Source organism: Osmerus mordax, chromosome 12, assembly GCF_038355195.1.
Source record: "Osmerus mordax isolate fOsmMor3 chromosome 12, fOsmMor3.pri, whole genome shotgun sequence".
In the NCBI taxonomy this organism is placed as follows: Eukaryota; Metazoa; Chordata; class Actinopteri; order Osmeriformes; family Osmeridae; genus Osmerus; species Osmerus mordax.
The window spans coordinates 313,249-337,868 of NC_090061.1; the positions used below are offsets into that span (position 1 = coordinate 313,249).

The 24,620-nt window shown below is 46.1% G+C and overlaps 2 protein-coding genes across 3 annotated transcripts; both read right to left on the reverse strand.

The window, feature by feature from the left end:
• Positions 1-3,873: 3,873 nt before the first annotated feature.
• On the reverse strand, positions 3,874-8,593 carry LOC136954221 (BTB/POZ domain-containing protein KCTD8-like). 2 transcript variants are annotated; one of them, XM_067247804.1, is made up of 3 exons: positions 7,492-8,593; positions 4,186-4,323; positions 3,874-4,155 (listed from the first exon to the last, which is right to left on the reverse strand). In XM_067247804.1, the coding sequence occupies exons 1-3, from the start codon at positions 8,320-8,322 to the stop codon at positions 3,874-3,876; spliced, it is 1,251 nt and encodes a 416-aa protein (XP_067103905.1). In that variant the 5' UTR covers positions 8,323-8,593. The 2 variants fall into 2 exon arrangements, with proteins under 2 accessions (XP_067103905.1, XP_067103904.1); XM_067247803.1 differs by having other exon boundaries at positions 3,874-4,352; positions 7,506-8,593.
• Positions 8,594-9,102: 509 nt separating this feature from the next.
• On the reverse strand, positions 9,103-17,341 carry guf1 (GTP binding elongation factor GUF1). The gene is made up of 17 exons (XM_067247730.1): positions 17,113-17,341; positions 16,770-16,881; positions 16,419-16,567; positions 15,849-15,929; positions 15,631-15,708; positions 15,423-15,506; positions 15,271-15,335; positions 14,900-15,103; positions 14,550-14,689; positions 14,309-14,432; positions 13,791-13,923; positions 13,246-13,389; positions 12,066-12,199; positions 11,828-11,929; positions 10,969-11,088; positions 10,128-10,164; positions 9,103-9,354 (listed from the first exon to the last, which is right to left on the reverse strand). The coding sequence occupies exons 1-17, from the start codon at positions 17,332-17,334 to the stop codon at positions 9,220-9,222; spliced, it is 2,064 nt and encodes a 687-aa protein (XP_067103831.1). The 5' UTR covers positions 17,335-17,341; the 3' UTR covers positions 9,103-9,219.
• Between the last annotated feature and the right edge of the window lie 7,279 nt (positions 17,342-24,620).

Consider the following 24,620-nt stretch of genomic DNA (forward strand, 5'->3'; position numbering starts at 1 on the left):
GGGAATTCATTTTCAGAACACGGTTTCCATGTTGTGGAGGTCCAGACATATATTAGCTACTGCATCTTATCTACACTGTACATCATGGCCTTGTTGTGTTGTCTGTTTGTATTGTATCGTGTTGTCTGTAGCCTACATATTGTCTGTGGTTGTTGTGGTATGAGATACCTGAACATCCCCACGGGATTAATAAAGTATCTATCTATCTATCTATCCATCTATCCATCTATCCATCTATCCATCTATCCATCTATCCATCTATCCATCTATCCATCTATCTATCCATCTATCTATCTATCTATCTATCTATCTATCTATCTATCTGGAGGCTGAAAACAAGAGCCCTGTCTTCCTGCTTCAGCTTCAGATGCATGAATCTTATCAGTGGACCACAGTTGCAGCAATTCTTAAATATTCTATATGAATCCTTTTTTTATTTTTTATTATTCATACAACTTCAATATGTGCTGATTCCGAAGTCAGTTGGCTCTCCAACTGCAATGGTGATAAGGTATGTGTGTATCAGAATACTGGAATTTTTACAGGCATGTACCCAAGGATGGGCAGCATTCATGATACAGTACATGTATTTAAAGTACGATTTTAAAATACAAAATAGGATTTAGTAATTTGCTTCCTATTTTGCATCAAAATACTTTTTATATATGTTTTATATTTTGCATTTAAAAAATACTGTAAAATACTTTGTGAGAAGTCTACATAATGATACAACTACTGCAGGGTACCCGTGATCAGAATCAGAATCAGAATCAGAAAGGGATTTATTCGCCATGAAAGTTTGCACAGACAAGGAATTTGCTTTGGCAGGAAGGTGCATACAATAAACATATACCTAAAATTTAAATATGTGGACTAACTATACTAAGGGTACATAAACTAGCAGTACTAAGTGGGATAAATATAAGTTGCCATAAATTACAATATAAAAATACAAATATTACAAAAAAATACAAATGTACAAGATACCATGTTATGGTGCAGTGCAAAAGCAGAGTGTTTTAGGCAATAAGTCATTTGAGTCAGTGTGGTCCCTTGGCCTTGTTGAAGAGGCCAACAGCGGAAGGGAAGACACTGTTTTTGTGGCGTGAGGTATTGGTCCTGATAGACCGCAGCCTTCTGCCGGAGGGGAGTGACTGAAACAGGGAGTGACCAGGGTGGGAGGAGTCGGCCACAATCTTCCTCGCTCGCCTCAGGGTCCTCGAGGTGTGCAGGTCCTCGAGGGTAGGCAGATTGCAGATTGTGATGCAGTCATTCAAAACTATGGAACGCCATATGTGCCAAAACATGTAATTTAGCATTTTCGTTAAGACGACACATTTAAAAAAAACACTCAAACACTGTTAAAACTCTGCTTTTCTGATCCGTGACTTTCTGCTGTACTTCGTATGAAGTATTTGCACTTAACTTGGATAGAAATGTCTGCTGAATGAATCAAATGTAAAGGTAAATATGTAGTGGGGTGTTGGCATTGCCGCTCAGGTAAAGTTCAGGAGGATTCCCAGATGACTCCAGATGGAGGGATGCACCACAGCAGTTTTAATTTGTTGGAGGGTGAACATGAGCTTCCTTGTCAGAGGAAGGCAGATTTTCTTTTTGCGTTTAAAGATTAGCCATCTCCCTGGGCTGTGGAGAAGCTGTTAATCCTCCAGATTCAGCATGGCAGACAGGAAGCTATTATTTATTCAACCTGATGTCTCATGAGTCACTGAAACATTAGGAATGCAATCAAAGCCGATGAATCACAACTTGCAGGATTGGGGTTTTGTTTTTCAAACATTCAATGGATATGGGTTGTTTTTCATAGAAATCATTCTGTACGTTTGTAGTGCTTGCTTCCGTGTGAATGAGTTTTCTCCTTTAAGACATTTCTGAGCACCTTGTTTCTTGGGTTCAGAAGCAGGACTGTAACCAAGCAGAAGTAGTGGGTGAGAAGTGGCAGAATAATTGGACCTCATTTCTTCTTTGATGGAGAAGAAATTAAACTTCACAGCACACACACAATTTTCTACCAGTTACTTCTGACACATGAAAGGGTATTTCTGAAGTCAGATATGTGCTACAAAGACATGGTGCCAGTAGAACTTCATCATGCCGACACTTTTAGAAAGGCCTGCAGCATTTAATAGACGGAAAAAGGAACAAGCTTTGAAGGGTAGAATTGATAGAATGGCCGATTTTTTAACAGCTCTCTAGAGCACAATGAGACCATGTTCCTTCTGCATATTCATGATATCCTCAGCATTCACAAGAAGGTTTAAGTTCTGTTTACACTCACGGTCTGCAGAAATATTTAAACTAAACCAGCAGACAACAGAACAGATTGTGTTCCAGTTTGTATCTCTCCAGCTCCAAGCAGCCTGTCTCCTGTCGATATCTTCCTGTTGTCCCTTCTGTTCCAATCCCAGATTTTCTATTGACAGATCTAACTCCAGTAAATCATGCCTTGTTAGCACTGGATTTGCATAAGGCAGATTCCAAGTAATAATGATTCTTCAGCAGAGACTGTCATGAATAATACATCTCACAGGTCTCAATCCCCCAGCCCCCACCATGACGGACGTCTCCATGTTGACACCAACTCTGGAGTGTAAGATTACCAAGCTACCAACGAGGAGACCACCGTTACATGTTTGTATTCAAAGAGCAATCGACTCCGGAGTTACCATAGAAACAGTGCTATCAGTGCTGAACATGTTATTGTTTTTTATTTCTTTATTTTTTACCCCGGAGGAATGGAACAAAACATGTCCTACCAGAATGGTGAAGTGGTTCTCAGTGTGTAGTGACAAGCTGTGTGGAGATGGACCTTGCATAGGCACAAGCTGGTCTAGCCTGCCACTAACACACCTACCAGCCTTGTTATTACACACTCCAACTTACCTTGAGAGTCGAGATGTAAAATGATTTCTCCTGATGCAGTACATTTGAAGTCTCCAGATTAGGGCTTTGGGTAGTAAAAAGCCAGCAGGTTTGCAGTCTTTCTGTAACACTTTAATTTGACAAAAGAGCCAGGACAGGAAAGGCTGACTGGTTTTCCACCTGTCAACAGTGACGAGAGGCTACAGGGCTCCTATACATACAGTCCAGAACAATAACACAGCACTCCAGGAAAGTCCACCGCACATCACGCTCCCCTGCCTAACGTCACTCAACGGTGCCCAGACACATATGAACTGGTAGTTGCGATGAAACCTGCAGCTGTTGCAGTACCATTGTACACAGTAGTCACTGTACAACACAAATTACATATTTTGCGCTCTTGTAATTCTAGATTATAAATGATTCAAATGACATGCTATCAGTGGCAGCAATACACATTGGAACTCACAGACTGATTATGGACATCCTATAGTAACATACAAAGACTAATATAGCAGATAATAAATGGTATTGGCAATCACTCATCTATAATGTGTAAACAGGCTAAGTCTAGATATTATTGAATGTATTTTTCCATTTAGAGTTTGTACTGTTTTGATGTCTATTTCGGAACAACTGAACTGTTTTAAATTTTCAACTACACCAAGCAAACATTGAACATTAGTTAGAAATCAAATGAATTTCATATAAATGGTCAAACAGTTAATATAGACTTGTTGATGAGCTGTCTGTTTTGAACATCATTTTGATACATTTTTGAATGGATATAGAATACTCTGTTGTATGGCCTTCCAGAACTGGATCTGTAAGTTACCATGGTTTAGAATGGCAGAACTAGATCTGTAAGTTACCATGGTTTAGAATGGCAGAACTAGATCTGTAAGTTACCATGGTTTAGAATGGCAGAACCTCAGTGTTTGTAGTCTGTGAGCCAAAAAAATCAGCATCGGTAAACAAGTCACAGCCTGATCCTTACAGACCATACTTCTGGAGAAGTTCAGACTGCCACTGTCGCTTGCGTTCAGGAAAGTCCTGTGGGATTGTGATGTTGTGGAAGTCCTGTATGCACTGCCTCATGTCCTCCTCCACACCAGGCCTCTCCTTCCTCCTGCTCAGCCCCTCCCCCCCCCCTCCCGTCAGGGACTGGAACAGCTCGCTGTTGCGGCGCTTGCTGGGCAGCTGCATCCACTGTACTGAGGAGCCCTTCTTGGAGGGGTGACCCAGGGTCAGGGTGCTGGGCTGGCGGGACACGGACTGGAGGGCTCCGCAGCCCCCCACCACTACCCCCACCACGGGCCCGTCCTGGGGGGAGCTGGCCTCCGAGTGGGTCTCCGAGCTGGAGGTGGAGAGCTCGTTCAGGGACGTTCCACTCTCACTGCCCTTGTCGGCGAGTTTCTCCTGCTTGTGTTCGTCACAGCCCTGCTTAGGGGACAGGGTCCGGCAAGAGGGCCCTGGCAGACACACACACAGGTAAGCACCATTCTGTGTTTTCACTGTAGATAAAACCCTTCTGAAACCATTATTAACACAACCATTGTTTTGTTATGTTTAAGTAAACTAGACTCATAAACCATGGCTGAATGTTGGTCTAGTGCTCAACACCAGATGCAAGCTGGCCTTCAGAGCTAATTATTACTCATTAAACATGCAACTGAGAGGACCATTAGTCCTGCCCTGGCCAGAGGAGGGCTCTCTAATCACTACGGTGATCGCAGGGTGGGGATGGTCACAGTAAACTACAGACAAAACAGGATGAAAGCAGACTTAGGCTAACAAAAATGTGTAAAATCAAGGAATTATTGATATTAGAGGTCTCACTTCAAAGGAAATGTGTATGTTTAAATAGTTGGTTTTACAGTTCTGAAAATAATATTTAACTTTACTTGGCCAAGCATATTGAATTACAATTCTTACGTGCTCTGGTTTCAATTCATATGTGGGAACATTAGGAATACATTCAGCCTTTTAATTAAGCATGCAGGGATAGCGCTCAAACTGTTCTGCTTTCCTTCTACAGCCACTCTCCCTGGCTGTCACCTCTGAGAAGATTATTATGGTAGGGAAAATGGCAAGAATCTGTGTTGGAAAGTGTGAGGGAATGAGAGAGAGGATGAGGGACAGGATGAGGGAGAAAGGGGATGAGGGAGAGGATGATGAAGAGAGAGGATGAGGGAGAGAGAGGTTGAGGGACAGAGAGGATGAGGGAGAAAGGGGATGAGGGAGAGAGGATGAGGGAGAAAGAGGATGAGGGAGAGAGAGGATGAGGGAGAGAGAGGATGAGGGAGAGAGAGGATGAGGGAGAGAGAGGATGGGGAGAAAGAGGATGAGGGAGAGAGAGGATGAGAGAGAGGATGAGGAAGAGAGAGAGGATGAGGGAGAGAGAGAGCATGAGGGAGGGAGAGAGAGAGAATGAGAGAGAGGATGAGGGAGAAGATGAGGCAGAGAGATATGTTAAGACCTGTATTGTAATTCCTGTTTTATCCCCAAGGTAGAAACATCCTTTTCCGCTGAAATGCATTGTGGGATGAGTAATCTAGGATTTCCATATGTAATGTGTCTCTGTGGCGGAAGCCACTCAGGATTCCTGCGTGCTTGCCGCCCCTGGGGCCTGCTGGGGCTGTTGCCATTAGAGATGGTAAACCAAATAGCAGCTATGCGCTGGAGGAAACGTTTCACTGCCCACCCACAACCAGGGTTAACGTTTCACTGCCCACTCACAACCAGGGTTAACGTTTCACTGCCCACTCACAACCAGGGTTAACGTTTCACTTACAGAGCTTAAACAGTGGATGATACTAGCGTGGATTCAGATAATTGCAATTGTGAAGTGTTAGTCTGTAGTGTATCATAAAAAGTCTGCTGTAATTTGAGGTGGTTTTGATGTCGCAGAAGATACGTGATCTCATCTGATGTACCTATCCATTGAATTAAAAACAATAAACTGTTTTATATGGTAAACTATGGTTTGTGTAAAGAAAGGAAATTCAAATGCCACCACAAACCAAACTTAACTCTGCTGATGTGCATACCAGGTATTTTGTGATGTTTGAAGTACTGCAGACAAACAAGACTGGCTTGTGCATCAGTAGAGTTGGGGTTATGATGGTTACACGAATATTCTTTCTTTTGAGGCTTTCTACAAACCAAATGAAATGTATTATTTTGTTTGAATTGAAAAAAAAAAATATATTGTAGGATTTTACACAGCACTTCTGTCACTACCATCTCCGTGTTCTGTTTTTTCTTTTACATTTTCTTGAACCGTTAAAGTAATCTGCAGGTAGTGTCATGGCTTGTGCAAGTATTTGTCATTGCATCAAATTTCAAATACGTTGTAGTTAACTAGTTAATGCAGCTAATGTATCTAGTTATAAATGTATCTAACCCTACACATCAAGCCAGGCTAACTGATGGCAACAACCTTCTCGGGAAAAATAGGTAATTTAGTTAGTGTGACAAATCTGACAGGAAGGCAAATATAATTGCAGTAGAAGCTTTCCATGTTTCCAAGTCGGTGAGGAGCTTACCGTAGTAAGCTTTTGTCTGTTAAAATTTTGTGGCGACATAATAAATATTGTTTTAAAATTCTATTTAGATTGATCATGTGTACAGTAGACCATGTATCCATGTATTGTCATAACCTTTCCTTGTGTTGTCAGGCCAGAGGCTTGGAGCATAGGGACAGAAGACCTGCTGAAACACCACAAAGCTGCCCTTCTCTGCTAGCACTGGCACACTGACAGGAAGAACTCCCCAAAGAGTCCCTACCAGGCACACTCAGAATGAACTACAAGCTGACCTGGGGCAGCAGGGTCACTCCGGAAGGTCAGAGGTCATTTAATCAAGCACCGTGACCCCCTGTCTCAAGGACATGACTACTGTAGCTGCACTGGGATGCGCCGAGGGCAATGGAATCTTCCATAAGGTCAGATCAAGTTGAGTGAGGAAAGAAGGGAATCAATATCATTAGCATATAAATACGCCGTCAAGCTGATAGTTTAACTCAACAATGTTCCCAGTCTGGCTTCAGAACTGAAACGGGAGGCAGGCATCACCCTCAAGGCAGCAACATCACACTAAAGCCTGCCGACAGCCCTGTCCACACTGCTCTCCCCCCTCCTCTCCCCCCTCCTCTCCCTCCTCCTCTCCCCCCTCCTCTCCCCCCTTCTCTCCCCCCTCCTCTCCCTCTTCCTCTACCCCCATCCTCCCCCTCCGGTTCTCCCCCCTACTCTCCAATGCCTGCTCTTTCTCACCAGACTTACCCTCTCCCTGTCAAAGCCTTCATGTTTGCACGAAAAAGCCCTCAAGTTCTTGGTTGGTTTGGGGGGAGGGGAGATGAGGGGAGGGAAAGAAGAGGGGTGGGTGGGGGTCACATGATGGGGAAGTTGGAGTTTCTTTTATTCATCGTTAACTCGACTGGCTCGGTTTAAGCTTCATTAACACTTCTGAGTTCCTGAGAGGCCAAATAGAGCTCATGCTAGCAACTACATGCAGGCACTTGCTCAAGTGACACACACACACTTAACCGTTTCACAGATAGTCAACACAAAACTTCCAGATCCCAGTGCCAGTATCCCATCTGGTCATGACATGTGTCCACTTACTGAAGAAGATGTACTCGGTGTAGCTGCTCCACACCTTGTCCAGGTCTCGGTATTGGCTGACAAAGGCTGCGGTGCCGGTGGAGTTGCAGGCCACCATGTGGAAGCCGGCGTCAGAGAGCCGGTCGAAGGCGTGCTCAAGGTAGATGAACTTCAGGTAGAAGCGAGATGTGTACTTGTCTGGAGGCCGGTCGGGGTCTCTGCTCTCATTCAGCGTCTCCCCGAACACCTCCTTAGCCAGAGCGATGCGTCCGCACACTGTTATCCGTGCTACGCGCCGGAACTTAGCGTCTGCCTGGCTGTCCCTCAGAGTGGTGTAGGAGCCCCTGTAACCGACGGTGATGAACCCTGACCTCTTGTCGGAGAGGGAGGCAGGGTTACGGGCTGCTGGGTGCTCGCTGCCCTGGGAACTCTCCTCAACGTCGCTGTGGCAACCCTCGTCGTTCATGGAGGCGTGCCTGGCTAGCCGCGGTCCCAGCAGCCTCTGCAGCTCCCCCAGGTGGAAGTGCTCGGCCTCCCGCTGCAGGCGCTCGCGCTCTGGGAAGTGCTCGGGCAGCACTAGCTGCCGGTCCCGCAGGAAGTCCAGCACGTAGCGGAACAGGAAGCCGTCACGGTCGATGAAGAAGCGCCCCCGGCTGTCTCGGGGCAGCTCCCGGGGCGGGGGGGAGAGGGCAAACATGGCGTGCAGGGTGGTGTCGGGCACGCTGAGCAGGGTGGAGCGCTTGGTCACGTACACTTGTCCTCCCACGTTCAGCTCCACCACCTCGGGGTAGGGGTTGGACACCTCGCTGATGGGCAGGATGCTCTCCTTCATGGCCATGGTCCAGACCTCCAGCAGCCTGGAGAACAGCACCTCTCACCTGGACCGACGAGAGAGATTACTCCTGGAGATGCAGCAGAGGTCGCCACTTAGTTCACAGAAGAACAGATGCTGAAGTTTAGGAGAGAGGACTACATCCCTTCTTTTTAGCTGTCAAAGATGTCAGAGTAAAAATGCTGCCCGGATGCTGGTCTGAGAGAGGTTGGAGGAACAGGCTATCCTGGACACTGTAACCTTGTTTGAGAGAGAGATGTGAGGAGAGAGACCAAGAGAGCCCTCTACTCCTAGCATCATTTGTTCAGAGTCTGAGGGAGGACACAATGACATCATCTGTTAAATGAAAGGGGCGGTGCTTGAATGGCTGACTAGTGCCTCTTAAAGAGACAGTACGACTTCAATCAGAAACAGATAACCTCATCATTAACACATTGTACTACCTTCCTAATCTGTCCACATCGCACATATACCTGGAACAGGTCAACCTGTCTTCCAGCACATCATAACTTACGTGTCAACGCTCTTCTCCGTCCTGGTGTGGAGGTGAAATGCTGCAGCCAGGTGGGGAACCCTAAGCAAGAGCGCCACCTGCTGCTCACTGCAGTGTGTCACCAGGACAGGAACACTGTCTAACGTGCAACCATCTATTATCATCACAATGAGCCTTCATTACTTCATCTACTGTAGCATTCTGTGTAAATCAGAGACTTCAGATTCACCCTCATCAGGATCTAGTGATACACATGCATTAATATAAATGAGGTCCACAAGTATTTAACCAAACAATGGTTCAACCTTTAATAAAATGTACAACTTTAACTATTTACAGTTGTAACGGTAGCATGGAGCTACTCTATATGTCAATAAATAACAACAGGGCAATGGTATTGTATTGGTCCTCTACTTGTCCTTCCTCTTCAGCACGTTGATGAAGGCGTCTTTGGGAACGTCCACGTTGCCAATGCGTCTCATCTTCTTCTTCCCCTCAGCCTGCTTCTTCAACAGCTTCATTTTTCGAGTTACATCACCCCCATACTGGACACACACACACACACACACACTGTGTTACATCATGGGGGTCAGATGTCTGAGCAGTTAGGGAATCGGGCTATTAATCAGAAGGTTGTTGGTTCGATTGGGCAAGGCACTTCACCCTACTTGCCTCGGGGAGAATGTCCCTGTACTTACTGTAAGTCTCTCTGGATAAGAGCGTCTGCTAAACAACTAAATGTAAATGTAAAATGTACATCACCCCCATACTGGACACACACACACACACACACACACACACAGTGTTACATCACCCCCATACTGGACACACACACACACACATTGTGTTACATCACCCCCATACTGGACACACACACACACACACACACACACACACACACACACACACACTGTGTTACATCACCCCCATACTGGACACACATACTGTGTTACATCATCCCCATACTGGACACACACACACATTGTGTTACATCACCCCCATACTGGACACACACACACACACACACACATTGTGTTACATCACCCCCATACTGGACACACACACACATTGTGTTACATCACCCCCATACTGGACACACACACACATTGTGTTACATCACCCCCATACTGGACACACACACACATTGTGTTACATCACCCCCATACTGGACACACACACACATTGTGTTACATCACCCCCATACTGGACACACACACACATTGTGTTACATCACCCCCATACTGGACACACAACATGGAATGGATGGAGGAATTATTTGGAGCCAAATAATTAATTGTGAGAGGAGAGATTTACTTACACATTTGGCAAGCACGTTTTTCCGGAAAGCCTTTATCCTGCCATATGTTATGTCAAAAGGACACAGGGATCCAAGGTTAACAGTCATGAAAACCAGTAAAGAATACTTCTAAACTATTTAATTTCCACTTTTGAATGTGAACATACAAGATCCCCTCTGATGGGCTCGGTAGTCTGCTCATTGAGGTAGTCTGCCCTGTGAGGTAGTCTGCCCTGTGAGGTAGTCTGCCCTGTGAGGTAGTCTGCCCTGTGAGGTAGTCTGCCCTGTGAGGTAGTCTGCTCATTGAGGTAGTCTGCTCATTGAGGTAGTCTGCCCTGTGAGGTAGTCTGCCCTGTGAGGTAGTCTGCCCTGTGAGGTATTCTGCTCATTGAGGTAGTCTGCCCTGTGAGGTAGTCTGCCCTGTGAGGTAGTCTGCCCTGTGAGGTAGTCTGCTCATTGAGGTAGTCTGCTCATTGAGGTAGTCTGCCCTGTGAGGTAGTCTGCTCATTGAGGTAGTCTGCCCTGTGAGGTAGTCTGCCCTGTGAGGTAGTCTGCCCTGTGAGGTAGTCTGCTCATTGAGGTAGTCTGCCCTGTGAGGTAGTCTGCCCTGTGAGGAAGTCTGCTCATTGAGGTAGTCTGCTCATTGAGGTAGTCTGCCCTGTGAGGTAGTCTGCCCTGTGAGGTAGTCTGCCCTGTGAGGTAGTCTGCTCATTGAGGTAGTCTGCCCTGTGAGGTAGTCTGCTCATTGAGGTAGTCTGCCCTGTGAGGTAGTCTGCCCTGTGAGGTAGTCTGCCCTGTGAGGTAGTCTGCTCATTGAGGTAGTCTGCCCTGTGAGGTAGCGTTGTTGACAGGAAGGACTCACGTCTCTCTTGCGATGACCTTGCTGCCGATGGACGCCTGAACTGCGATCTCAAACATCTGTCTGGGGATGGAGTCTTTCAGGCGCTCACACATGGCCTTGCCTGCGCTGTACGCCTTGTCTCTACGACAGGAACACAGGGACCATCAGCCACACTGACGGTCAGTTAGTACACATCAACCAACATGGACGACTTGTGTTAGAAAGGCCAGAGACCGGAACAGGTTGCCCATGCGCAGAGATCTGTTTTCTCAGCAGCATCTCCTGATTGTGGAAGTTTGCGGCAAAACACCAGAGGATTCTGCAAGGTGTTAATTTGGTTGTTCCTATACAGTTTAATTAGTAGAAGTTGGTCCTGTTACCTATTATTCTCAGACATGTTTGTGTGTCACTGACAAACCGCAAGTAATTTTTATTTTTCTGTAGCTCCAGGATAGCGTCTTACACGTCACTGACAACAGTGGAGAGTTAATAACTCTCTAACCTCACTGCCTCAAACCCTCCAAAAATTTTCTCTACATTCTCCACCCTTCTTAACCCACCTACCCCACCTTCCCCCTCCACCCTGACAGCAGACGACTTCTCCTGAACTTGTTTAACTGCATGCTCTTATGGTTCTTCCCTTTGGCACTTATTTGGTTTTCCACAATGTATGCTTCATGTTTTGGCTGCTCGCAATGTTTGGGGCTATCTCGTTATGATCAGTGACCTATGCTCTTTTGTAAAGCTCTCTCTTGGAAGTCGCTTTGGATAAAAGCGTCTGCTAAATGCATAAATGTAAATGTAATGTATTCATTAAGCAGATGCTGATGGATACTAATCCACAAACTCTTGATCTGAAGTTCTACTCTACATACCTCACCTGTGTACTATAGTGGTGAGTTCCTCTACTGGTCGTCCGTTCAGCAGAATGTCCATCTTGATGAGGTCAGCTGCCTGGTAACCTGCCTCCTCGTAATCAAAGCTGAAGAGGAACACAGCGACAGCAACACACCGTAAACACAAACAACAGCAGATGTTACTGGCTCACACAGCCGACACACACGTATCTTCATTTACAGCACTCTCAGTAGCCAATCTGAGAGCCGCCCCAGTCTCACCTGGCGTAGCCTGAGGACATGGACTTGAGAAGGTCGTAGAAGTCCACCACCACCTCATTGAGCGGGAACAGGTACTTCATCATGACTCTGTGTTCATCGATGTACACCATGTTCTTCTGCAGGGCTCTGCGATTCTGAGGCAGCAACAATCACAGATTAAATAAAACTAAACATCCAAACTAAACACTGTTCAATAGTGTTGTGTTTCTTCCTGGTAATCTGTCAATACTGAACACACGACTGAGGGACCACAACAGCAGATCTCCTGGTCATGTGCTACCATCGCTCTCTATCAGCTGGCGACAACACACTCATACCCACAGGTTCTCCTGCAGGTTCCAATACATTCTGAAGAACCAACATGCAGGTTCCAGTACGTTCTGAAGAACCAACATGCAGGTTCAAGTACGTTCTGAAGAACCATCATGCAGGTTCAAGTACGTTCGGAAGAACCAACATGCAGGTTCCAGTATGCTACAACATTGGCTGCTCGTGGTCTACAAATCCATTCTGGGAATGACCCCTCGCTACCTATCAAATCTTCTGCACATCTCTGACAGTAATCGCCACTTAAGATCAAGTGACTTCATTAGGCTCAGCATTCCGAAAGTCCGTACAGTGTTTGGTCAAAACGCCTTTCATTTTGCCGCTGCAAATGACTGGAACTCACTTCAAAACACACTCAAACTAACAGCTCTTACCTCTTTTAACATGTTCAAACTAAAGATGAAAGGAATCATAGTTGACTGCTGTACCTGCTGATCGGCCTTTGCTTCTCTCGCTCGCTCTCGCTTCGCTCTCTCTCGCTCTTTTTCACTCTCGGTCTCTCTTGCTCTCTCTCGCTCTCATTTTTATAAAGAAAACCCAGTAATCTCCTTTTTATTTGTATTTTTTTATTTTTATTATTTCTTTTATTGTTTATTTTGGTGTATAGTGTTTATTCATGTGTGTTTTTGCCTTTTCCTCATGTGTTTGTCATACTGTTTTGTATCTGTGTTGGTTGTGTCACTTGTGTGGACTGTGCTTCTGCCTCTTGGACAGGTCATCATTGTAAATGAGAATTGGTTCTCAATTGATTTTACCTGGATAAATAAAGGTAAAAAAAAAAGAAGAACATTCCCTCTGAAGAACCAACATGCATGTTCCAGTACGTTCTGAAGAACCAACATGACAGACATACCAGGCAGAGGCTCATGATCCTACTGATGTAGTCGTCGGGGGCGATGATGGTTCCCAGCACCATGGGTTCCAGGTACTCACTGATGACGCTCCTGTCCGGGAACTGAGCCGGGCTGACAATGGTGATCTCCTGCGCCCCATGCTCCTGCAACACACAACCACCTGCTATCAGGTCTTCACCTAGCAGACGCTTTTATCCAGAGAGGTACTGGGGGGAATTTGAACCAGGGAGCTCCGTAAATGCTCTACCACTGAGCCAGACCCATCTATAGTGGATGTAGAAGGTCTGACTGGTCATGCTCCTAGAACACAGACTGTCGGAGCAGCAGAACAGGACGGCCAGTCTGAGTTCTGTTGGGACAAACCATAACAGCCACCAAGTCTCTGAACTGTGTCCATCTGAACACTGGTGTCATTTGATTGCTGTGTTATCATATTAACTAATGCTGGTGTCATATTGGTATCATGTTAACATATATAATTCTATGATCATATCATCATACTGGTGTGATAGAAGCTTCATTATGTGAAGGGTGGATGGGTTACTTTGATGAGGCGGGGCGATGACAGGACGGCTCGGTAGGGCACAGTGGGCGCCGTGACAATGACCGAGGCGTTGTACTCCTGCTCCAGCCTCTGGTTGAACACCTCCATGTGGAGCAGACCCAGGAAGCCCAACCTGGAGGGTAGTTAACCACACATGTACAGGCCTATCTCCATCACCTCCAGCCTACCTGATGCCTTCCCCTGGAGAGGCCTACCTACATCACCTCCAGCCCTCTATACCCCCTGGAGAGGCCTACCTCCAGCCTGCCTACCTCCAGCCTGCCTACCTCCAGCCTGCCTACCTCCAGCCTGCCTACCTCCAGCCTGCCTACCTCCAGCCCTCTATACCCCATGGAGAGGCCTACCTCCAGCCTGCCTACCTCCAGCCTGCCTACCTCCAGCCTGCCTACCTCCAGCCTGCCTACCTCCAGTCTGCCTACCTCCAGCCCTCTATACCCCCTGGAGAGGCCTCCCTCCAGCCTGCCTACATCCAGCCTTCCTACCTCCAGCCTGCCTACCTCCAGCCTGCCCCCAGCGCCAGACTGCTGTCTCTCTTCACCGTGACACTGGAGTCGTTCAGGGTCAGTTTCTCCACCGCGCTGCGGAGGGCACTGTAGTCTGATTGGTCCACAGGATACATCCCTGTAGGACACAGAGCTGATTCATTTATCCAATCAAACAACATGTTACACGTACAGACCTTTTTACAATCATTGTCACAGAAGGGTTCACAGATGCCCCCAGATCAGTAGTCTGTACCAGCAAACACCATGGGCTTGGCGGGCTTGAACCCTGGCAGGGCCTCCACGGGCTGTTTGAGGCTGTAGAGCGTGTCACCAATCTGGGCTTCCTTCACCTCCTTCATGCCTGCTACCATGTAGCCCACCTGCCCTGCATACCTGCAGATACCACACAAAGCTATACTGATGCCTATCTTTAAATAGGATGATCAAACATGGATACAGAGATGGTTCTAGAACACATGGATACAGAGAGGGTTCTAGAACACATGGATAGAGAGGGTTCTAGAACACATGGATACAGAGAGGGTTCTAGAACACATGGATAGAGAGGGTTCTAGAACACATGGATACAGAGAGGGTTCTCACAGTGTGCTTGTCGGGCTCTCCTCTGGCCTCAAGATTCCCAGCTCGTTCACCTCGTAGGTTTTCCCCAGATATGCCGACACGATCCTGTCCCCTTTACTGACCTGCCCTCCGAACACAGCGATGTTCGCAACCACCCCCCGGTAATGGTCAAAGTTGGAGTCAAACACCAGTGCTCTGAATGGCTCCTCTGTCCTGGCTGTGGGCCTGTGAAGGGTTGGTTTTCATGAGGTTCTGAACATGGATGCACATAGGGGTCTAAACAGCTGGATGGTTGAACATGGATGCATATTCAGGTGTAAACAGCTGGATTGTTGAAAATGGATGCATATGGGGGTATAAACAACATTGTTGTCAGGGTTACTTGGACTTACGGTGGGATTCTAACAATGACTTCCTGTAACACTTGGTTCACGTTGGTGCCGAGTTTGGCTGAAATCTAGGAGAAGAGTATTAGCACCCCTTTAGGACATTTCACTGTTACAGATCTGTAGACACTGTTAGTCTATATTATATATTCACTCACCCGAATACATTCCTCACGTGGAATATCAAACACTTTCTCAATCTGCTTCTCTACTCTCTCTGGATCTGCATTTTTCAAATCAATCTACAGAAAAACCGACAGAACTACTGTAACTTTCTTCACTTCATTACAGGGACAACTTGAAGACAGCATGACGGGAAAAACAGACAACCAGCAAATATACAAAATATTTATCACATGGTATTACCTTGTTAATAACAGGAATGATTGTCAGTTGAGCTTCAAATGCTAGATAGAAGTTAGCCACTGTTTGCGCTTGAATTCCCTGACAACAACAAGAAACAATACTGGATGATGGTATAGTAACAGTAATGTGTGCATTGCTTTGGATAAAAGCGTCTTAAATGAATCAGATGTAAATGCCATGGTCAACACAATGCCAGATGTCCGTGCAGGAGAGCAAACCTGGTTGGCGTCAACAATCAGCAAAACTCCCTGACATGCAGAAATCGATCTTGAGACTTCGTAACTGAAATCCACATGGCCCTGCGCCAAAACAAGGACATGAAGCTTAATTTGGTGCACTGGTGTACAGTAAATTCATATTTTATTCTTTCAACGGGCGCTTTCATCCGAAGCTGACATGCAAACAGAGCACATAGAAAGTACAGCAGAAGGCCAAGGATCAGTAAAGAGTTCTAACAGTACTTGAACATTTTTCTGGTATCAGTAATTTACTTCAATATTCATTTTTCAAACTACTTTTTGCTTTAACTCCTTACATTCTTTACACAAATATATTTGTATACAGATATATCTGTACTTTCTACTTCTTACATTTTAAAGTCAGGCTTGTTACTTTAGTTTTTATTTATATTTGGTGGCATGATCAATACTTCGTTACTTTAACTTGAGGGAAAAAGTGTAGCCAGTATAGTCAGTTAAACATGAGTGTCTGTACTTCTACTTGAGTGAAGGATGTGTGTACTTTTGCCATCTCTGCATACTGGAGTATATATGTGAAACATGACGTACTGGAGTATCTATGAGGTTGAGCAGGTAGGTCTGTCCTTGGTGTGTGTAGAACAGAGAGGCAGTCTGAGCCTTAACCGTGATGCCTCTCTCTCTCTCCACCTGCAGCTTGTCCAACACCTGTTTGTTCCTCTCTGTCTTGGCTATGGCCCCTGTTAAGAAACATAATATACAATCATGTGTTCATTCATGCAGACACTCCAAAGCACGGGGAACCTTCTCTCTGCAGTCAAATGCTCTAACCACTCAGCTATATCCATCCCACCTCTTCACACAGTCATCACGTTATGACTGTTCTGAGGAGGTCTGAACTGAACAGGGCTGTGGAATGAAGGGCTGTCAGCCTGGGATTACCCGTCATCTCCAGAAGCCGGTCCGCCAACGTGCTCTTCCCATGGTCGATGTGAGCAATGATGCTAAAGTTCCGGATCCTCTCCACTGGGAACTCAGACATGTCAAAATGTTCCTTAAAATAAAAGAATAGTTTTAAAAGGCGGTCGTCCAAAATCATAGACGTGCCAGAACAGATATTATTGGCGGCAGCGGCGGAGGTGCCTACTACCGCGAGATGCCCTAGTCTCAACAAGGTCGAACAAAGTAGCTAGCTACTGTAAATTGTAAAATACAGTATGTCCGAAACAGTCACAGTCAAACGCAGGTCTGCACTGCGGGTAGAAATACAACTGATTTATTTTACCTTTTCAGGTTGCGTACTGAACATCGTTGTAGTGTTGTTTTGAGAAAACACTGGTACATTTTTCATCCAGCGGTGTCTTAAAATTGTGCATGTTGTATGATTGCCCTGGTTCCTCAGTCTTGTTCGAAGGATTCTAAAGTCCAAAATACGCCTACAAAAGATTGTCTTGTAAACAAACTGAGAAGAATACAGTGAAAATATCATGTTGAGGGCTGTGATCATGTGTGGGATCAGTAAAACACGTCTAACAGGGGGCGGCCATTTTCCAGATGTCAAAGGTCGTCGCTAGCGCATCATGGGAAGTGTAGTTAAAAGTAAGTAGTTTACGCCATTGGAGCGTAAGGTCTTTACCGCTTAAAGTGGTTTTAAAGCAGAACTGCAAATTCGAACGAAAAAAAAACACAGACAAGTATGTTATATTAGGCTTTGAAATCGTGAGAAAATCAGAAGTCTTCTCTGTTTGAGACTGGGGGGGGCGTGTCGCCTGAAGGAGCTGAAGCTCCGCCCCCTCGAATTTATTGAATTTAGCAACAACAGCAACAACTAGCTAAATCAATTGCAGATATCAGAACAGACCTACCTGCAGTCTCTGAGTGTTTTATGGGTTAATTACTTTATCTTTACAGCAAACCAGCTGAGTAATAGAATGCAGGTAATATAAACCGTCTGTGATCTGACGGTGGCTGTGACGTAGATAGGTTGGGTTTTTCACCACCTACACAAAACCTGAGCTGAAAACGGGTGAGAAACTGTTCAACGGTCTAACTCCACATTTCAATGCGACAAAGTTTTCACGCTGCATTTGCTTTCAGCAACAAATTTCACACATATATAATGTACTGAGAAGCAAATGATGGAATTTGCTTTACAGCACCTTTAAAGATGGTGTAGGCGATGTTGTTGAGAAGCACTTTTTGTCATATTTGCCGAGATAAACTTCACATCTTGATAGCAACCAATACATCTAGCCTAAAGGTTGGACGGTAATATTAAATCAATCCGACATATATGTTGGCGTTGCAGGAATGTCATAAACACGACAGACAATTGGACAGTCTTGAACTACCCCTTCCCACCCAGGAGGCCTCCCACCTCCCCCCCTCTACAGTGACGACTCTCTCCATTCAGGAGGGTGAAGTTAACAGACTTTTCAAGAGGCAGAACCCCCGCAAAGCAGCTGGGCCGGACTCTGTCTCTCCAGCCACCCTCAAGCACTGCGCTGACCAGCTGTCTCCGGTGTTTACCCACATCTTTAACACCTCCCTTGAGACATGCCATGTGCCAGCCTGTCTCAAGTCCTCCACCATCATCCCTGTGCCCAAAAAGCCAAGGCCAACAGGACATAATGACTACAGACCCGTCGCCCTGACCTCTGTGGTAATGAAGTCTTTCGAGCGCCTGGTGCTGGCACACCTTAAATCCATCACTGACCCTCTACTGGACCCCCTGCAGTTTGCCTACAGAGCCAACAGGTCTGTGGACGATGCAGTTAACATGGCCCTCCACTTCACCCTACAGCACCTGGACTCCCCAGCATCCTATGCCAGGATCCTGTTTGTGGACTTCAGCTCTGCCTTCAACACCATCATCCCCGCCCTGCTTCAGGACAAGCTCTCCCAGCTGAACGTGCCTGATTCCACCTGCAGGTGGATCACAGACTTCCTGTCTGACAGGAAGCAGTGCGTTAAGCTGGGAACACAAGTCTCTGACTCCCGGTCCATCAGCACCGGATCACCTCAGGGCTGCGTCCTTTCTCCTCTGCTCTTCTCCCTGTACACCAACAGTTGCACCTCCAGTCATCCGTCCGTCAAACTCCTGAAGTTTGCGGACGACACCACCCTTATTGGGCTCATCTCTGGTGGAGACGAGTCTGATTATAGGTGGGAAGCGGCCAACCTGGTGACCTGGTGCAGCCAGAACAACCTAGAGCTCAATGCTCTTAAGACAGTGGAGATGGTTGTGGACTTCAGGAGGAACACAGCCCCACTCACCCCCATCACCCTGTGTGACTCCCCAGTTAACACTGTGGAGTCCTTCCGCTTCCTGGGCACTATCCTCTCCCAGGACCTCAAGTGGGAACTGAACATCAGCTCCCTCATCAAGAAAGCACAACAGAGGATGTACTTCCTTCGGCAGCTGAAGAAGTTCAACCTGCCAAAGACAATGATGGTGCACTTCTACTCAGCCATCATTGAGTCCATCCTCACCTCCTCCATCACCGTCTGGTACGCTGCTGCCACTGCCAAGGACAAGAGCAGACTGCAGCGTATCATCCGTACTGCTGAGAAGGTGATTGGCTGCAATCTGCCTACCCTCGAGGACCTGCACACCTCGAGGACCCTGAGGCGAGCGAGGAAGATTGTGGCCGACTCCTCCCACCCTGGACACTCCCTGTTTCAGTCACTCCCCTCCGGCAGAAGGCTGCGGTCTATCAGGACCAATACCTCACGCCACAAAAACAGTTTCTTCCCTTCCGCTGTTGGCCTCTTCAACAAGGCCAAGGGACCACACTGACTCAAATGACTTATTGCTTAAAACACTCTGCTTTTGCACTGCACCACAACATGGTATCTTGTACATTTGTATTTTTTGTAATATTTGTATTTTTGTATTTTTATATTGTAATTTACGGCAACTTATATTTATCCCACTTAGTACTGCTAGTTTATGTACCCTTAGTATAGTTAGTCCACATATTTAAATTTTAGGTATATGTTTATTGTATGCACCTTCCTGCCAAAGCAAATTCCTTGTCTGTGCAAACTTTCATGGCGAATAAATCCCTTTCTGATTCTGATTCTGATTCTGATACCTGTCTGTCTACTACCTACCTGCGCGCACTCTGCCCCTGCACTCAACTTCACGCTATTTGACGTGAATTTACTTTTGGCAAATAAGACAAAAAGTGCTTCTCAAAAACATTGCCTACCCTACCTTTAAAGGAAAAGAACCCAAGATAACGTGTTTCAAAAACAGCCAATGTAATTGACTGCTAAATGACTAAATGTAATGTGGTGCTGTTTGGCGTGCAATTCCTTTATTTTCCACACTGTGGCGCTTTAGACAATAGATGAGAAAAGGGACAAAGGGAAACCATCGCCATAGCAACATCAACCAGCTGCTCTAGCAGCATTCATTTTCAGATAAGAAGATTGACAAATGAAATATTCCCTTGCTTTGATCCCTGATATCTTTGACAATGGATATTTCCTCTTACCAGTTTAAGATATTATGTCAGAGAGTGTGTGTGTGTGTGTAGGAGTGTGTATGTTTGTGTGAGAGTGTGCACACGCATCTCTATTCATAGTCTAAATATGGATATGACTGGTAAAACAAGGTATGGTGAAAGGCCACATCCAGTCATTCTCCCCAATGAAGGGCTTTTCCATTTTGATGTTTTCTCTGTTGCAAAGGACCAAACGGTGTGAGGGGTGAAGAGAACCTCCTCTGGGAGGCTGGGTTGGATCCACGATGCAGTATTGAGCTGTTACACACATACAAGCAGCCACCCATGGCTTGATGTGTGTAGGCTGCTTAGAGGAGGAACCACAGCAGACATCCCCCTGCATGCACACACATGCTTGCCTGCATGCACACACGCACACACACGTACACACACACCTATGCACCACACACACTGTGGAGAAACACGCATCACAGAGGAGTCTTGTGGCATGGAGACAGCGTGGGAGAGCACTACCTAGATTAAAAAAATATTTTTTTCATCAAAGTGAGCCAAACACCCACGCATCCTTATTAGCTGCAAAAGTGTCTTGCCTAGCATATTATAGTTAGTGTACATGATTTGATATTGTACAGTTTGAAACAATGTCTTAGGAGACAGTTCAGTAAAGGCATTAACACATTGTTTGTTTCAAATGGGGGCTTTTCCTGTTTGATGGTGATGAGCTGTTGGAGTACAACCTGGAGTAGAGCGGTTAGGGGAGGTTTAGTGTGGAGGGCCACTGTTACCACTTGTCTGATGGTGCTTTTAAACCTTGACCATCACCATGAATAACATCCAGCCAAATGTAAGTTGGGAAGTGGAGGTCTGAGCTGTGTGATGAGCTGTCTGCATGTTCCCAGCATGCACCTCAGCCTCTCTCAGGGACCTGCCATTGTCTCATCTCCTGGCCACCACAGCCAGCTGCTGCACATTTGTAGCTTTTTCTAATTATAGCAGGTTGGATCTGAGGAAGACAGTTCTTCTTATCTGCTCAGTAACTGAACTGCATGAAGTATTCATGATGCCTGCATCGCTTTCACAATAAGAAGCTATTTTTAGCCGATGTGCTGCCCTATTTGGAATGCTAATCAAAGACTGGACTATCTTCAGAAACAGCTTTTTCATTTGCTTGTAGTTTACTGAAGTACTCTTCAAAACATGAGAACCTCCAACCACCATACCATAGGATTTTTAAAATTTGAATGACCATTATGACGAATACAAATATATACCTCCTGTGATCTACTCAAATTAAAGCTAAATGTTCATAGTGTCTGGTCTAAAATCTAATCTCTCCGCTTGCAGCAGAGATGAAGGGCCTGTTGTAGTGGGAACTGCTTCCTATGGAGAATCAGGATGGCATGTTGTAATCATCATGCATCACGTCTGGGCCGAGCTGTGAAAGTGGACTGTGATGACATTTTAATTAAAGCTGTAATGAAGCCTGATGGCAGGGCCAGTCAGCGGAGATCTGATGCTGTTAATCCAGATCCACCATCTCCTCAGGGTCTCAGACATGCACCTATGGCATCTAATGCTCCATCAAATATATTACATACGTACTATTTGCAACATAAAATATGAACCCCACATTTACAAAATAGGATTTTCAAATGTAAATATTTGTACTTAAAATGTATTTATTTAAAAATTAATTTTAACAGGGGGTTAGGGTGAGGGGGTGAGTGTGAGGGGGTGAGTGTGAGGGGGTTAGGGTGAGGGGGTGAGTGTGAAGGTGGGAGTGTGAGGTGGTGAGGGGGTGAGTGTGAGGGGGTGAGTGTGAGGGGGTTAGGGTGAGGGGGTGAGTGTGAGGGGGTGAGTGTGAAGGTGGGAGTGTGAGGTGGTGAGGGGGTGAGTGTGAGGGGGTGAGTGTGAGGGCGTTAGGGTGAGGGGGTGAGTGTGAGGGGGTTAGGGTGAGGGGGTGAGTGTGAGGGGGTGAGTGTGAGGGGGTTAGGGGGTGAGTGTGAAGGTGGGAGTGTGAGGTGGTGAGGGGGTGAGTGTGAGGGGGTGAGTGTGAGGGGGTTAGGGTGAGGGGGTGAGTGTGAGGGGGTGAGTGTGAAGGTGGGAGTGTGAGGTGGTGAGGGGGTGAGTGTGAGGGGGTGAGTGTGAGGGGGTTAGGGTGAGGGGGTGAGTGTGAGGGGGTTAGGGTGAGGGGGTGAGTGTGAGGGGGTGAGTGTGAGGGGGTTAGGGTGAGGGGGTTAGGGTGAGGGGGTGAGTGTGAAGGTGGGAGTGTGAGGTGGTGAGGGGGTGAGTGTGAGGGGGTGAGTGTGAGGGGTGAGTGTGAGGGGGTGAGTGTGAGGGGGTTAGGGTGAGGGGGTGAGTGTGAAGGTGGGAGTGTGAGGTGGTGAGGGGGTGAGTGTGAGGGGGTGAGTGTGAGGGGTGAGTGTGAGGGGGTGAGTGTGAGGGGGTGAGTGTGAGGGGGTGAGTGTAAAAGGATGTAAAATGATTTAGTACAAGCTAAACAAACACCTATTCTCTATTCACCATTCTCTACGTTAAATTATATAAATAGGCTCTACAAAGGATGTGATAAACACCATGGAGTCTTTCTCCACAGCGGTGGTGATGAAGAGGGGTTGAGGTTTGTGTTTTGGTGAAAGGTGCTTCATGGTAGTGCTGCGTGTCTTGACAAGGCTTTCTTCAGAGCTCATATTAGCTCTGGGACTGTCATGGGATGCTTAGCTGTTCAAACAAGAAAATCCCTTCTCTTCGGTTACCAAGGAAACTGTTTAGAGAGGCTATTTTCTCCTCACAATTTTCTTTTCACAAAGACACACACCAGAGCGTGGATTCGCTGAACAGCTCCTGCTGAAACCAGCCTGCTTCACATGATGTTTTATGGTAAAGAAAAACTGAAGCACACGCCTATATTCTCAGTGGTTGACTTGCACTTTGTTTATTGTGCCTCATAAATGTTTACAGAGGAACAGGAATAAACATGGCTCTTCTAAATGATCCTGCAGGAGGCTGGACTTTTCTGTGTTACAGTAAGAACAGAATTGTTTTGTCATCTAGTATGGCTCTTAAGTCCTGGTTGTTTAACTTTTCACAAAACAGTTTATCCCTGGCAGTGTTCTGCTTCACTAACAAAATCACACAACTCAGCAAAGATTAACACTGTTGTTGGAATCCAGTGTTTCCAGGAACGTGATGGCCGTTTAGCTCTGCGATGACGGAGTAGATGAACCCGACCGTGACGGGAAGGTCTCTTCTGCTTCTGCAACACAGCAGCTGAATGTCACAGCTTCACGGATCCCAACACAACCGCTTGTTTCAAAGTGACATATGGAAGAATGCATTGTAGAAGACACTCATATGGCTATTTTAATGTAATTATAAGCTTCACAGCTAGGGCAATGTTGTTGTGTACCTGCTGTTGTGTTGCTAATAATTATATTGCAGAAGCCCAGAGGTACCAAACCTCTGCCACAGCTGTCATCACTTCATGTCACGCTGAACTGATCTGATCTGAAGCTGGGATATTGCTGAAGAAGTTCTTTTTGAAACTTTTATCCTTTTCATCATGTACACATAAATGGGGGGAGTCATCCAGAGAAACAGGAGGAATCATCCAGACAAACAGGAGGAATCATCCAGACAAACAGGAGGAATCATCCAGAGAAACAGGAGGAATTATCCAGAGAAACAAGAGGAATTATCCAGAGAGACAGGAGGAATCATCCAGAGAGATAGGAGGAATCATCCAGAGAGACAGGAGGAATCATCCAGAGAGATAGGAGGAATCATCCAGAGAGACAGGAGGAATCATCCAGAGAGACAGGAGGAATCATCCAGAGAGATAGGAGGAATCATCCAGAGAGACAGCAGGAATCATCCAGAGAGACAGGAGGAATCATCCAGAGAGACAGGAGGAATCATCCACAGAAGCTTTATTCATGATCCCTTAGCATCTCTGCCCACAACTCTTCAAACAAAGACAATCAGAGCCAATAGAAAATAAACACTTGACAGGTGTGCTTCTAACGTTTTAACAAACAGATGTGGATGAAAACTGAACCATCACATTATCTGTGTATCCTACTATCCATCTCCTCCATGCTCAACATACTGTCGTGTATCCTACTAACTATCTCCTCAGTGTTCAACACAGAGAATACTGATAGACAACCAAAAAGTTTGCTTGCCATTCTTCTGTTTAAAGTGGCAGTGTTGCGTCCTACACATCTGGTGGATTGGTAAATACATCTATACAACTATGGGATAAGACACACACACACTCACTCCATGTCTTCAGTACAGTGTATGTTACACATGTTTATCA

What these genes read in the sequence shown, in the direction of transcription:
- LOC136954221 (XM_067247803.1), bottom strand. Translation starts at nt 8,322, where the DNA reads ATGGCCATGAAGGAGAGCATCCTGCCCATCAGCGAGGTGTCCAACCCC. An exon ending in CACCGAGTACATCTTCTTCA is followed by an intron (nt 4,353 to 7,505) that starts GTAAGTGGACAC and finishes TGTGTCTGCCAG; the next exon opens with GGCCCTCTTGCCGGACCCTG.
- guf1 (XM_067247730.1), bottom strand. Translation starts at nt 17,334, where the DNA reads ATGATCACAGCCCTCAACATGATATTTTCACTGTATTCTTCTCAGTTT. An exon ending in GCGCTGGGGGCAGGCTGGAG is followed by an intron (nt 13,924 to 14,308) that starts GTAGGCAGGCTG and finishes ACTACCCTCCAG; the next exon opens with GTTGGGCTTCCTGGGTCTGC. An exon ending in CTCACCACTATAGTACACAG is followed by an intron (nt 11,089 to 11,827) that starts GTGAGGTATGTA and finishes TTCCTGTCGTAG; the next exon opens with AGACAAGGCGTACAGCGCAG.